The sequence below is a fragment of the Ornithodoros turicata genome, chromosome 1 (assembly GCF_037126465.1).
Source record: "Ornithodoros turicata isolate Travis chromosome 1, ASM3712646v1, whole genome shotgun sequence".
NCBI classification, from domain to species: Eukaryota; Metazoa; Arthropoda; class Arachnida; order Ixodida; family Argasidae; genus Ornithodoros; species Ornithodoros turicata.
The window spans coordinates 224,292,500-224,304,806 of record NC_088201.1 but is presented as its reverse complement, the minus strand read 5'-3'; the positions used below and the strand labels follow the sequence as shown (position 1 = coordinate 224,304,806).

Genomic DNA, 12,307 nt, shown 5'->3' with positions numbered 1-12,307 from the left:
TATGAACCACATTTCATGGTACATCATCTTTGACTACAACATGCCTATTTGAGCATTTGAGCAGCCCAAGATACAAAGCTTGGTTCCTCAAGGTCTACATCCTGCTCAAACTGGGTGCGCACTTTGCACACAAAAGGAAGATTGAGAATGAAAAAAATGGCTAGGAAGCAAGCGACTTGGGGTTTTACATAATGTACGGAAGATTGAAGTTTTCGATAGTCAACTTGTGTAGTGAGCACTTCTCGAGGACTGAGAGCAGGAACTGGAGGTCATACACAGGGTAACCTGCATAACAGTCTGATTTACTTCCACATAACGATCATTAAAATACTTGAGGTGCTTAAACAATACTATTTGGGTGCTATCAGACAGTAAGAGTTCGAACAACACTTACGACATATGGACTGTATGCGTGGACAACATGATGCGTCAGAACAGGATTTGATTTGTGTATGTGGTGGAATTGAGAGCCCAATGTAATTCTTACCAGGCGGGGCAGGCTGATGAGATGGTGCTTTGTGTCAGGGGTTAGGACAGTGGTTTATCCAGAATCCCAAGCATGGAGGGGTGTTGAAAAAAGTTCGGGGAGAGGGGGGTCATTATTATAGTTACATCATTACCGACATGTGTCTACAGCTGAAATTGCAAGGGCACCCCCTGTAGGGGGTACTTCCACCTCGTATCTTGGGTATTTAAAGCATGTAGTATAGTTACTACTGGAAAGGCTTTGCGTATACTGTCCACCGCGCAGACTGGTATAACGATTCTCTTGTTTTTTCCAAGTTTGTGCAACACCCATCTCACGAACTGTTGGTATGTAGTGTATATATTTCCTGTATGAGACATGCAAGCTTTGAACAAAGCTAAAGCTAGTAGGACGCCGAGTATTAATTCAGCTGCACTCTTTCTGAATGAGTGACGAACATTAACGAAAAGTTCAGAATAACTACTTTGTATTGAAACCAACCAGCATGATTGTGTATGAGACACGCTTCTTACTTGTGAATATGAGCGCTAGGTTCGTGCTGCCCTCGAAGTTCTAATTATGCTCCTTTAAGAGCAGCTCCTTGCAACATAAGCACTCGACTTCTTTCGGCATTACTATGCATGAACCACTCCGGCCCCTTTACACGGCGCCGTCAAACACGAAATTTACACAAAACTGTTCACGTGCTTCATCATGATGGATGCTGAAAGCTCATCTAACAGTCTGTCCTTGGAACTTCCTCTTCATGTTGAAGTCGATTCGCGGCTCAACATTTCAAAAGCAAGGCCTCCAAACTCTGCTGCACGTAGCAGGTGCCTCTCAGCTGCTGAAAGATAGCTGAAAATCTGACTTGTTGACTCCGTTGTGCTTCCACGTCCATATTGAAAAAGCACCCAGCGATACGGAAGTTGCGGAAACCACCCGAACTTGCGGTGTGGACTTTCCCCCAATAAACGTCGCGGGCGTTTTACGTCATACACTAAGGAAAACCTATGAATAATAGCTAGACTTTTGCGCTGATCCGACGAGCTGAGGAGTGAAAGCGAAACCGCTTTTCGGCTCCTCGTTTAGAATAGCTCGCGGCTCCGCAGACGCCAAACGTTTCAATTGTCATTTGGAAGCACCATGTAGGTTCGTTATCCTTACAAAAAAAAAAAAAAAAAAAAAAACATTTACCAGGTTCTGGTCAGATACCTTTTAAACAGAATCCTTCCCGTGTATGTGTGCCATGCCTTCCAGATATTTATTTCTTTTATGCTTTTTCTTCCGTGTTAGCGCCACGAAGCAACTGTCGCTGTGAGCGGCGTACATACGTGGGCAGATGCAGAGCGGACAGCAGGAAGGAGTGGGGACAGGGGGGTTAGTATGCGTCCTGGGCCGACTTCAGGGGGAATTATGCCGACATACGTCTGCAAAGTCTTCGGAAAAACCAGAGAAAACCACAGACGGCACAATCGGTGACAGGATTCGAACCCGTGTCACCTCCCAGTCTCGACGTCATCTTTTATGAGAACGAACGAATAAAATCGTAACTATTGCATTGGTAAAGTAAAGCCTGTAGACAAAAAGAAAAAAAAAGACAAACGAAAAAAAAAAAAATAACGTGTGTCAAATGGAATAGGATGACAATGAAAAAATGTCTAGGAAGCAAGCGAGCTGCTGAAGATGATGCATAATGTAAAAACCCCGAGACTAGGGAACACGAAGGGTGTTGTGTCTGTCCCTTCGTCTTCCCTAGTCTCGGGGTTTTTACATTCTGCATCGAATAGGATCATTTCACAGAAAAGGAAATATCTACATGTAATTCAGTTTACTACCTATTGCCCTTTGTCAATAGAAATTCTGTCAAAACATTATCAATCACATGTCAATTGACTTTAAGTGGCCACTGTCAATGGAAATTTTGTCTAAATATTATCAATAACATGTCAATTGACATTAAGGGGCCACTGTCAATTAGACGTCATGGGGTGCATCAAGTCAATATGGTCAATATGAAATCAATTACTTGTCAGAAGTCACTTTTCATTTTTGTAATCCCTTTACCCTGGTTCCCTGTCTCCCTTGCACGCAGTGTATTATGCTTCATTGCTGGATTGTGTGTCTATCATGTGTTCTTCACGTCCTGTGCTTCCCTGAAACTCAAGGCAATGTTATCGCCGTCAAGCCAACACCGCTGGCCTGCATGCTCACGTTATGTTCATAATTTCATAGCTTATTCATAGGGAAGTGTGAATTCCTGGGTGGTTGAAACTGATAAAGATCATTTTGAAGATCATGTCTTCGGGAGGCCATTTGTGTTGTGTATGTCACGTGGAGCTCTTCCCTAGAGAGTAGGAACAGTGGAAGTTTCTTGTGAAAGGTGAGTGACAGGAAATATTCCGAATCGTTAGGTACACATGCGCAGCTTTCGAGTACATTCCAGGCCCTGAGAACGTTATCGCCGCATTCAAGGTAGTATTTGACGAGCATGTAATTATAAAGGATGCTTCTTTCGCCTCTAACAAAGCACTCACCGCAAGGTAATGACATAGCTCGCACTTTTTGTGTTGACACTTTAGCGCACTTTCAGTATAGAGCACTATCGCATAACGTGTGCCTATCTTTTCCAGAGATGTCTTGCTTTACCACGATGTTTTTTTTTTTTAATGCATATACCCTTTTGCACGACGCAGCATTTAGAGCACATAATGTCAGACAAATGTATGGGACATAATATAGCTGTATGTCAACGAAAGCGGTTTCTGCTCTTAAAATATATTTTATGCCCCTGGGCTTTGTCAATCACAACAAGGGTGCTCACGCGTAGAGTTGGTATGTACAACCCATTGGGTTATGAGAGTACTGTGTTTATCTTTTGCTTACGTGTCGAGTTACGTCTTATCGAGAGGTATAGCATGGACGATGTATTCAAGCAACCATGCTGAATGCGACGCCCTGGCTTTCATAGCTGCGCACTTCGTCCCAGAAGGCCCGGGACTAACACAGAGCAGCGTCCCACAGGGCGTAACAGACATCTTCGACAACTATGACGACACATACGTCAATCGCACGTTCGCGCTGTTGTTGTATGAGGCGAATGATTATTGACAGGAATGCGTCGCAGATGGCCGGATTTCCCGCTACCTGTGTGGAACTTGCTGGATGCCACACCCCAGGACGAGGACCGGACCAACAACGCTTCCAAGGCGTGGAATTACGGGTTTTCGAAGCTGGTCGGCCACTCGCATCCACGTATTTGGAATCTCATTGAGTGCCTCCAGGATGACCAGGCCGTTGCGGGAACAACGCTGCTTTAAGCAACCCACGGAAGCCCTCCAACGAAAAGGGTGAGACGAGAAACAGTCCGTCTTCAGTCCTACAAGGATCATTTACACATCGCGTTGACCACAACAAAGAGTTGAAAAACGGGCGTCTGATGTTTTTGTTTTCTCCTATTTTTGGGTGTTGACCGCTGTCACAATTGCGGCGAGAGGATGTCTAGATTGATGTTGGACAACATAAACATACCTTTGCACACATATCTTTATTAAAATGCACTCCCATTGGTACATGAAGGATAAGAAATTGAGCACGTTGCTTCTTCACGAATAAACGGGAAACGAACAGCAAAGAGAATTGACTGAAAGAGACGAACGGGTTGCCAATGTGCAACTGCCACTGAAGAAAAACGCACACAGTCCATGTGTTCTCTGGAAAGAAAAGCGTGCGTATCAGGATGAGTACTCAGAGGAGTGATTGGCGGTTAAATGCATGTTTAAATAATAAGTCTAGCATAATTCAAGTAGGGTTTACTTTAGCATTACGCAAAGAGGTGCTCCTTCATTCGTTCTTTTGGCGTTTTTCTGTCACCGTATAATAACACAACACACACACAGTATATAGCTGGCAAAATGGCCATGTCTTAGCGGCAGGCAGCTTGCACAAATGGAACGTTGCTGAAGCAAGTCAACAATGCAGTCTTCGTATTTTTGTCTCGTAATCTGATCCAATGAGATGTATTCAGTGAGACCGAGTGCAATGGAAATTGTCAGTCAATTCAAGATTTGTTTATGACGCGCGGCAAGTGAATGAAAATATGTTTTAGATAATAGCTGTGACGTCACTGTTCCAAAAATGGGGACACCAGCAGGGACAGTACAGTGGCCCCATGAAATAACTGATAACTGTGGAAGGCTCGTTCCCCATATTGCTTTCCTGCATAGTCGACGACGAGATACTCTGATGCACCAGGATACTAAATATGTTAATTCTCGTATGTTTATGTTTAACGTTGTGTAGAGCTACATAGCAGTGACAATGCGTTCTACAATGGAAAACTGTGTAATGATCGTAATGGAATTAATGTAAGACGCGACGGCACGGTGCGCGCGGCTGCATGCGAGGCCATGGCGCTGTGGTGGCTGCTGCAGAGAGGCTACAGGGCTCCCTGCCCTCGGATGATGCCGTAAACCAATGCGGTGAAGGGTGACGGATGGCAAGCGAATAATGAGGACGACAGGGAGGACGATAATGGACGAATGGCGATGCTCGGTATGAATGACTGTAGGGGGTGGTAGACGGCAGATGGAACGGACCTTTGAGTGACATCAACCTGTGTACAGTGCCGTGCAGGGAATAGGGCGAAGACGGCGAAACTGGGCGAGCTACCGTATGCAATGAAGACCGTAAAGGATCGTATGCAATGAGATGAGGTGCCCAGTGGACTTGGCGACGACGAAAGGGGCGGTAAGTGGAGAAGTGGGCTTGCCGCGGCCGACATTGGCGAGGGTTTTTCAGGAAAGACCTCCAGGTACGCCGGCTTGAGGCGGTACACTGTCAGGCCCGTGAGGGAGGTACACACGGAAATGCTTGTCGCCGCGCTGGAGGACGCGGTAGGGGCCATCGTAGGGAGGTTGCGGAGAGAGCCGTACAGCATCTCTGCGAACAAACACGCGTGTGACCGTGTGGAGGTCCGGGCTGACAACGATAGACCTGCGTGTGGGAGCCAGTACAGATAGGGGAGGAAGGCAGCGGAACGTCTCATAAAGGCGGTCCACGTCGAAAGTCATGTCCAGGATGGGGACTTGAGATAAGGGCGCGAAGAACGTACCGGGAAGACGAAGAGGACATTCGTAAATCAATTCTGCGGCATTGCAGTGGAAGTCCCCCTCCATGGAAGTGCGAATGTCCAGCATAATGACTGGAAGACGCTCGACCCAGGACGGGGGGGGGGCGGAGCTGTCGGTGGCCCGCAAGGCAGCCCTGAGCTGACGATGAAAACGCCATACAAGACTGTTTGATGCCGCTTGGTAGGCTACTATGAATGAACTGTCTATAATTTAGATATGGCATTTATTTTCTTCGAGTTTAGTACATATTCATTACAGTAAACGGTGCAATAGTTTTATATTATAGTGTTGTCACTGAAACAAAGTCGGTGAGTGAAGGTTACAGCTACAGTCGATCGTCTTGGGAGGACGGGGACGGTCATACCACTCTGTTCAACACCGGACGATGGTACGAGAAGTAGATGTAATTGAGGCATTCGACGCTGATGTTGAGTGCAAAATTCAGATCTAGCGAAGTATTGCCCAAAGTCATACCGGGCGTCGCCCGTGTCGCGCAATCGATGTTGAACGTTTCCTTCGTGGAACTGACGAAGTCTACTATCGGTATTACCTAAGGACTACTGGTACAAGACAGAACTGATGTTCTGCGGCTGGAACGACATAGAAAGGACAAACACCCTTGGAAGTCACTGAGAAGGCGTGTTAGCTTAGCTCAGTTGGTAGAGCTCGGGACCGCTAATCGTGAAGATGTGGGTTCGTGTCCTACAGCTGGCTAACCTTTTCAGTGACTTTCATCTTTCATCGACTATCGGTACGTCGGCGTCCACTGGAGAAATCGATGAGGGCTGTTGGCGATGTTAGGCGCTAATTATTGAAACAAGAGCACACCGATGTCATGTCACGACGAGCCGGGACGTATGTACACGGTGCCGATGACGAACCGATTAAGTACGAGCCATGGTTATTTCTGCCAGACATATATCACCACACTCTCGAGTGTACTGCATGTGGTGGTTGATCACGATGGTGATCGGGCGGCAAATGGTTCGGCTGGGTATCTGCTTGTATACTGCGCCAACACGGGCAATACGTCTGATGTTGCCGCGGTAGTTAGAAGGAGACGCTCATCCGTTATGCTTGTTTTCACACTCTTGCATTTTCACGCGTTACGGATGCGGTGCGGCATGGTTGTTATAGCAACGAAGTACGGCGCACCAAAAAGCATACGCATCGCAAGAGTTGGGCTCGGAACTCTATGCGGTACGGATTACCTTCGGCTACGCAGCGAACCAATGAGCGAAGGCGCACTGCAGAGCGGAGATAGATAGACAGATAGACGTAAAACGAGTGGAGGCATGATTGGTCAAATACAGGCGATTTCCGTATAAAGAACGCATGTGTCTGAACAGCGTGTCGTACGACATCCGCATCCGCACTCGATCTGTACCGTACCCGCAACGGAAAGAAGTGGCAGTGTGAGCCAGTCATAACTGGTGATCGATGCAGCTCACTCGCGGTCGCGCATCCATGTCTCGTTGAGCACAGGGAACTCGCACTGATACAATGCAGTGTCCGTTGTGATGTCAACTGAATGTGTGGCGATGCCTTGTATGTTGAAGCTGAATATGCTCAGAGCAGTGTCCGGAGAGGTGCAGAATAGATGAGCTCGTGAGCTGGTGGTGTCGAGTCGGTGTTATTCGACGAGACGCCACCACACGGTTCTGATGTTGTTCACATGCGGCACATAGCTGCCGTGACGTCCATGATGGAACCGGAGGTCGTCCTTGTGGTTCAGCATGTACACGTGCTCGACTGTGGTCACTCGAGTCAGGGTGATTTAAACGAGCTAATGTTGTTGGCCGCTGTCGTATTTGAAGACGAACTGATGAAGTGTGCCCCCCTGGGATTTGCGTGTGGTGGTTGCGCGCGCCGGAATGACAGGAAACTGCTGTCGTTTGCAGCTCACCGTTTTACGAGACCGATATTGGTAGTGCGCTTATTGATGGGCGTCAAGCTGCGACCGAGCGTGGTTGGTTTGCTGAGAGCGTGTGGTCCGGATTTGAGTCGAAACTTGCGACCTATATGGACGTTTCCAAAGTCAAGTCCACAGAGTATGTTCATGATACGCTCTGTTGTTCCATCGGCTCCATTAGTAGACGGTTGCGGTTCGTCGTCGCCGTCGACATTGAAATGTTCATCATCGAAAGACTGTGCATACCTGAGAACACCTATGGCGCCGTTTACGAAAACGTCCGCGACACCTATGTTGGTGGTGGTCATGCGCTAATCGGTCGCAAGAGAGATCATATACGGCATGCCGTCACACTGGGATACAGACATCTTGTCTAGCGTACGCTTCCCAAAAAATTCTTCTAACGTTAATTTCGTTTTCTTCCGCGGGCATCTTCGCACCTTGGTACTGTGTTGCTCCTAAAAGTCGTTGAGGGTCCATCTGGTTTGTCGACACCTGCTCCAATACTTCTTCGAGTGCTTCGTTGTCGGTGTTAAATGAGTCCTGTTCGTTAGAGGGGTTATGAATCTAATCTCGAATATTATGCGAAATCATGGTCGAAATATAGATCTATGGGTGCCAAATAAATCCGCCGAAACCCCTTTACGCTGCGCTGCCGCGTCACGGAGTTATGGCACTTTGAATATGGTGAGTTCCTCTTTCTCTTGGATGTCCTCCTCCTCGGAATGACGTAGTATACTGAGCGGGCAACGGAAGTGCGCAGTTTCCCGTCCTCGTAAACTACGCCTGTAAACAGGGATGCGGCGAACGCTGGGACACGGCGCGGCGAAGTGCTCGGAACCGAAGCGGAAATGAGCGGAAGTGCTACGACGTATAGCCATAGAGCAACCAGTCAAAGCACGACTTCCCGCCTATTTCATGGAGCTACGAGACACCGCTTGGCGCCACACTCGGCGCAGGTCCCGAAATTGGAATATCTTAAAACTCGGTAGCATGAAAATAATAGGATGTGGGATCTGGTAGTTTGCGTACGAAGTGCGTGGATTGAGGCGTACAGACCCTGCCAGAGACAAAGTTCTATCCGTGTGGTTTCTCAACCCCTTTAAGTGTTGACGCTGTAATCCGTTTCCTGTACGGTTTCCCTTTGTGTCGTTTATGCATCACAGTTCGCCAGAACTTCTTTCATTCAAATTGGCATTTTTTTTTTCCGGATGCCGAGGGAAACAAACGAAAAGAAATCCCCCCCACCCCCAATTTCCAGGTTCTTTTTTTTTATACAGGTGATGACGTTCACCAGATGACTACGTGAGTTTCAGAGAGGTCGGAGTTAATTACCTGGACTGTTTGCTTTTTATTTCTTGCCAGATCAGCCCTTGAGAGTGCGGCACTTCTGATCCTCATACGGCGCCTGGTAAGTCGGAGAATGGGCCATGTCGTACTCAGGCGCCTCTGATTCGACTTCTTCCAAGAACCTGATCATGCAACAGGCGTTGAACTCGTACGGTTTTGGACGATCCTGACGAACCCATATTTCAAGTCCTGCAAGAAAACAGCCTTATTTAGTAATAATTCCCACTGAAAAAAAAAAAGGCACATGCTCTCCATCCAGATGGAGGGAATGTCCACGGAGGGCTCTCTTCCATTTTGAGTTCCATTTAGTTTCTGTGTGTAGCTAAAATAACGACCGAAACGTATATCACGTGCTCACCCACGGATTCCACTATAGCAAACCGAAGCAGCGCTAGCATGCTCAAATCTGGCGCGCGTGCATTCGTCATCGGGTGAAAACTCACTCGCTCCCGTGGCATTGTGGGTAGGCTGATCGCTTTCCACGCCGACAGTGAGAGATGACGCGATGGATCGAATCCGCGCACCGGCTATATGTTATCTGGGGCTTTCCTCGGTTTTCCGGCCGACTTTCCAGGGGAATGCTCCCCGTGAAGTCCGCCCAGGACGTCTACTAACCCCTGCTCAGCACTCCTTCCTGCTGTCCTCTCTCCATCTGTTCACGTCTGCACCGCGCTCATAGCCTTACTTGCTTCTCGGCGCTAACACGAAATTAAAAAAAAAAAAGAATCTTAGAGACGGCCAGCCAAAAAATACATGTTGCAGCTATGGTTACTACGCTGTAACGAGAGCCTGAGTAGTCCAGGGGTATTGGCGCGTAACTCGCACTTGTCCACGGGTGCGTGTCCCGATTCGCGATATTGTGCGGGTACAGGACAAGAGGAACAGGAAACATGTAAGGAGTCGCCCAAATTGCGTCTTCTTTTTCTAATTTCCTTTTTTGTTAAGCATGGTTCACACTATTGCGTTCTGCTGCGCGTGCGGGCGCCTGCGTGTGTATGCTTGCGTTGTAAGCAATCCGTTCCGTTCCGCTGTTCACATACCTGCGTCCGAATGCGTGCGTCACCAAACCGTAAGCCAATGAGCGCCGAGCTGGATTTCCGCTTCGATGGTCGCAATGTTGAAAACAGTGTCACAAACAGAAACCTACTGCGCATGCTCGGAAAGCGGCGTCGCGATTCGTTCTCCGCTAGAGGGCTGTTGCGTGCATCGGAAAAAAATTGAGCTCGGGCGAACTCTTTGCGTTCTGCTGCGGGAGGTCGCGCACGTACCTGCTGCCACGGTAACTAGCGCCCGCACGCATCCGCACGCAGTAGAACGCACTAGTTCTAATAACGTGGTCGTCGGCACAAAAACCTTCCACGCAGGCAACACATCAGAGGCAGCCAGTATAACTCCAGAGGCAGACAACACATCAGAGGCAGCCACACGTGAGCGCGTGTGGAGGGTCCGGTGTGGATGGTATTACAAAAAAGAAAAAGAAAGAAAAAGTGAGAATTACGGGCAGATGCGGGTTTGGCACCAGCGGGTATGGGTCGGATACGGGTCAAACCATTCCGACGCCAGTAAGAATCTAGCCTAAGCCGCGTCTTTGGGGAAGACGTCTGTTGTGCAACCACTCGTTGCTGAACAATTGAAAATTCAAAACGAAAACTACACTCTAGGTTAAAAATGAAGCCTATTGCTGATGGATCTCACTCTTTTCATCCCAACTCTGTTGCTTCCTGCTTTCCTGAAGCTATGAAGCTAAGCTTCTCTGATGTAGTCCCTTATCAGTCAGAGTCGCGATGCCGTCTGTTCCAGCCTGTCGCTGCAGAGGATATCCAACACGATATCCGATTTTTTCCGTGCAGCACCTTTCCATCGCTAGGGCGCATAAAGCACGTCATCATTTGCACTAAGACGTGAAACGAACCTCGAATCTTCAGAATATTACAAGTTTTTGGCCTCCGCTGCAATCCACATGTCTCGCACTGTATTCTTCCAAAGATATTGCTTCACCATGAGACGCCGAAGTATATCATAAAATTGACATCAAGTTTTGAGGAGTATGACGTCATAGAGTGTGAAATTTAATTTCCCGTGCGATTGGCAACCACGGTTGCGGAATGGGGTCACCCATTCAATTTCGAAGAATGGAGATTTCTGATAATTCCATTCCTTTCAATTCCTCGGAAAGGAAAGGTGTGATCGATTCCCACTCCTGGAATGGCGAATATTCAGTATGCATCTCCCTTAAAATAGACTTCCCATGTTAGAGAGAATGATGGCCGTATAGCGTACGTCATTAACTTGTATTCCTCTACTGCTGGTAACTGCATTCCGTGCACATTAAAGATCACTGACATACGACGTAACTGCCTACAACACTTGACCCTTATGTATGCTATACCCATCAATCATTTGATGCAATTAATGCAGATGAAGAATTTGTGTGCACCTGTGTAAAATCTATAGTATATTTGATTGTGTTAAGTTTCAAACCAGTCGAGCATGGCGATGGAGAGATACAATGCAGAACGTACAACGTCTTGTGGCAGAAAAATCAAAGTGGCAGCTTTGATGAGCGCAGATAAGGTGTTGCTCACGAGCTGTATTATCAAAGAGCGCACATCTAAAAGCATCTTGATTGGTAATTGCTGCGTTATTTGTCATGTTCTTTGTTATTTGCAGTGATGGCCACTAACTACTTCTACAGTAGTTTAACTATAACTACTAACTACTTTCTGATTGAGTAGTTTAACTAGTAGTTCAACTACTTTTCAGGGGAGTAGTTAACACTACTTTTTAACTACTGCAATGTAGTTTAACTACATCTCTAACTACTTAACGATGCCCACCAACACCAATCCCTTGTAGTGTTCTTGGACACCTAAATATAAATCACGAGCAATAATAAACTTTGGCTCAAGCCATTGCTACGATCGTCAAATACAAAGCTTCTTCTACAAAGGGATTATTTCTGTACCTACGCGATAAACTAAGTTGCAGAATTATTTCACAGCAAATGAGGCTTCACTAGACAAGCATTAAAAGTGAAGATTTAGTTACACATGCACGACACAATTGCTCTGCACCTCCGTTCTCATCAAACAAGTAGCTCAAGGTAAAAGTCGGAAGCACAATCGTGCCGTAAAGCTTGCGGCAAAAGCGGAAGTAGTTGGCGCCTTCAGTAACCTAACTACTGTAGTTAACTACTTAAAATAGTAGTTTAACTAGTAGTTGCCGCTACATTTCTGCAAGTAGTTGATAACTACTTTTTAACTACAATCGGGTAGTTTAACTAGTAGTTTAACTACATGTAGTTAACTACTGGCCATCACTGGTTATTTGTATGTTATATTATTTGTTATTTATTCTTGTTATGTTATTTATTATTATTAATTATTATATTATCACCTGGAGTGCACCGTCTTATCGGCTATCATCTGTTAATGGGAATGCTGTCAT

General features: G+C 46.8%; 1 protein-coding gene across 1 annotated transcript in view; it reads right to left on the bottom strand.

Annotated features, from left to right (window-relative positions):
• Nucleotides 1-3,994: 3,994 nt before the first annotated feature.
• Nucleotides 3,995-12,307, bottom strand: part of LOC135377075 (uncharacterized) — a 29,821-nt gene continuing 21,508 nt past the window's right edge. The window contains exons 5-6 of the mRNA XM_064609414.1: nt 8,846-9,049; nt 3,995-4,179 (exon numbers count right to left, since the gene is read on the bottom strand). Coding sequence (XP_064465484.1) covers nt 8,877-9,049 — 173 coding nt within the window. The 3' untranslated portion in view covers nt 3,995-4,179; nt 8,846-8,876. The remainder of the gene's footprint in view (nt 4,180-8,845; nt 9,050-12,307) is intronic.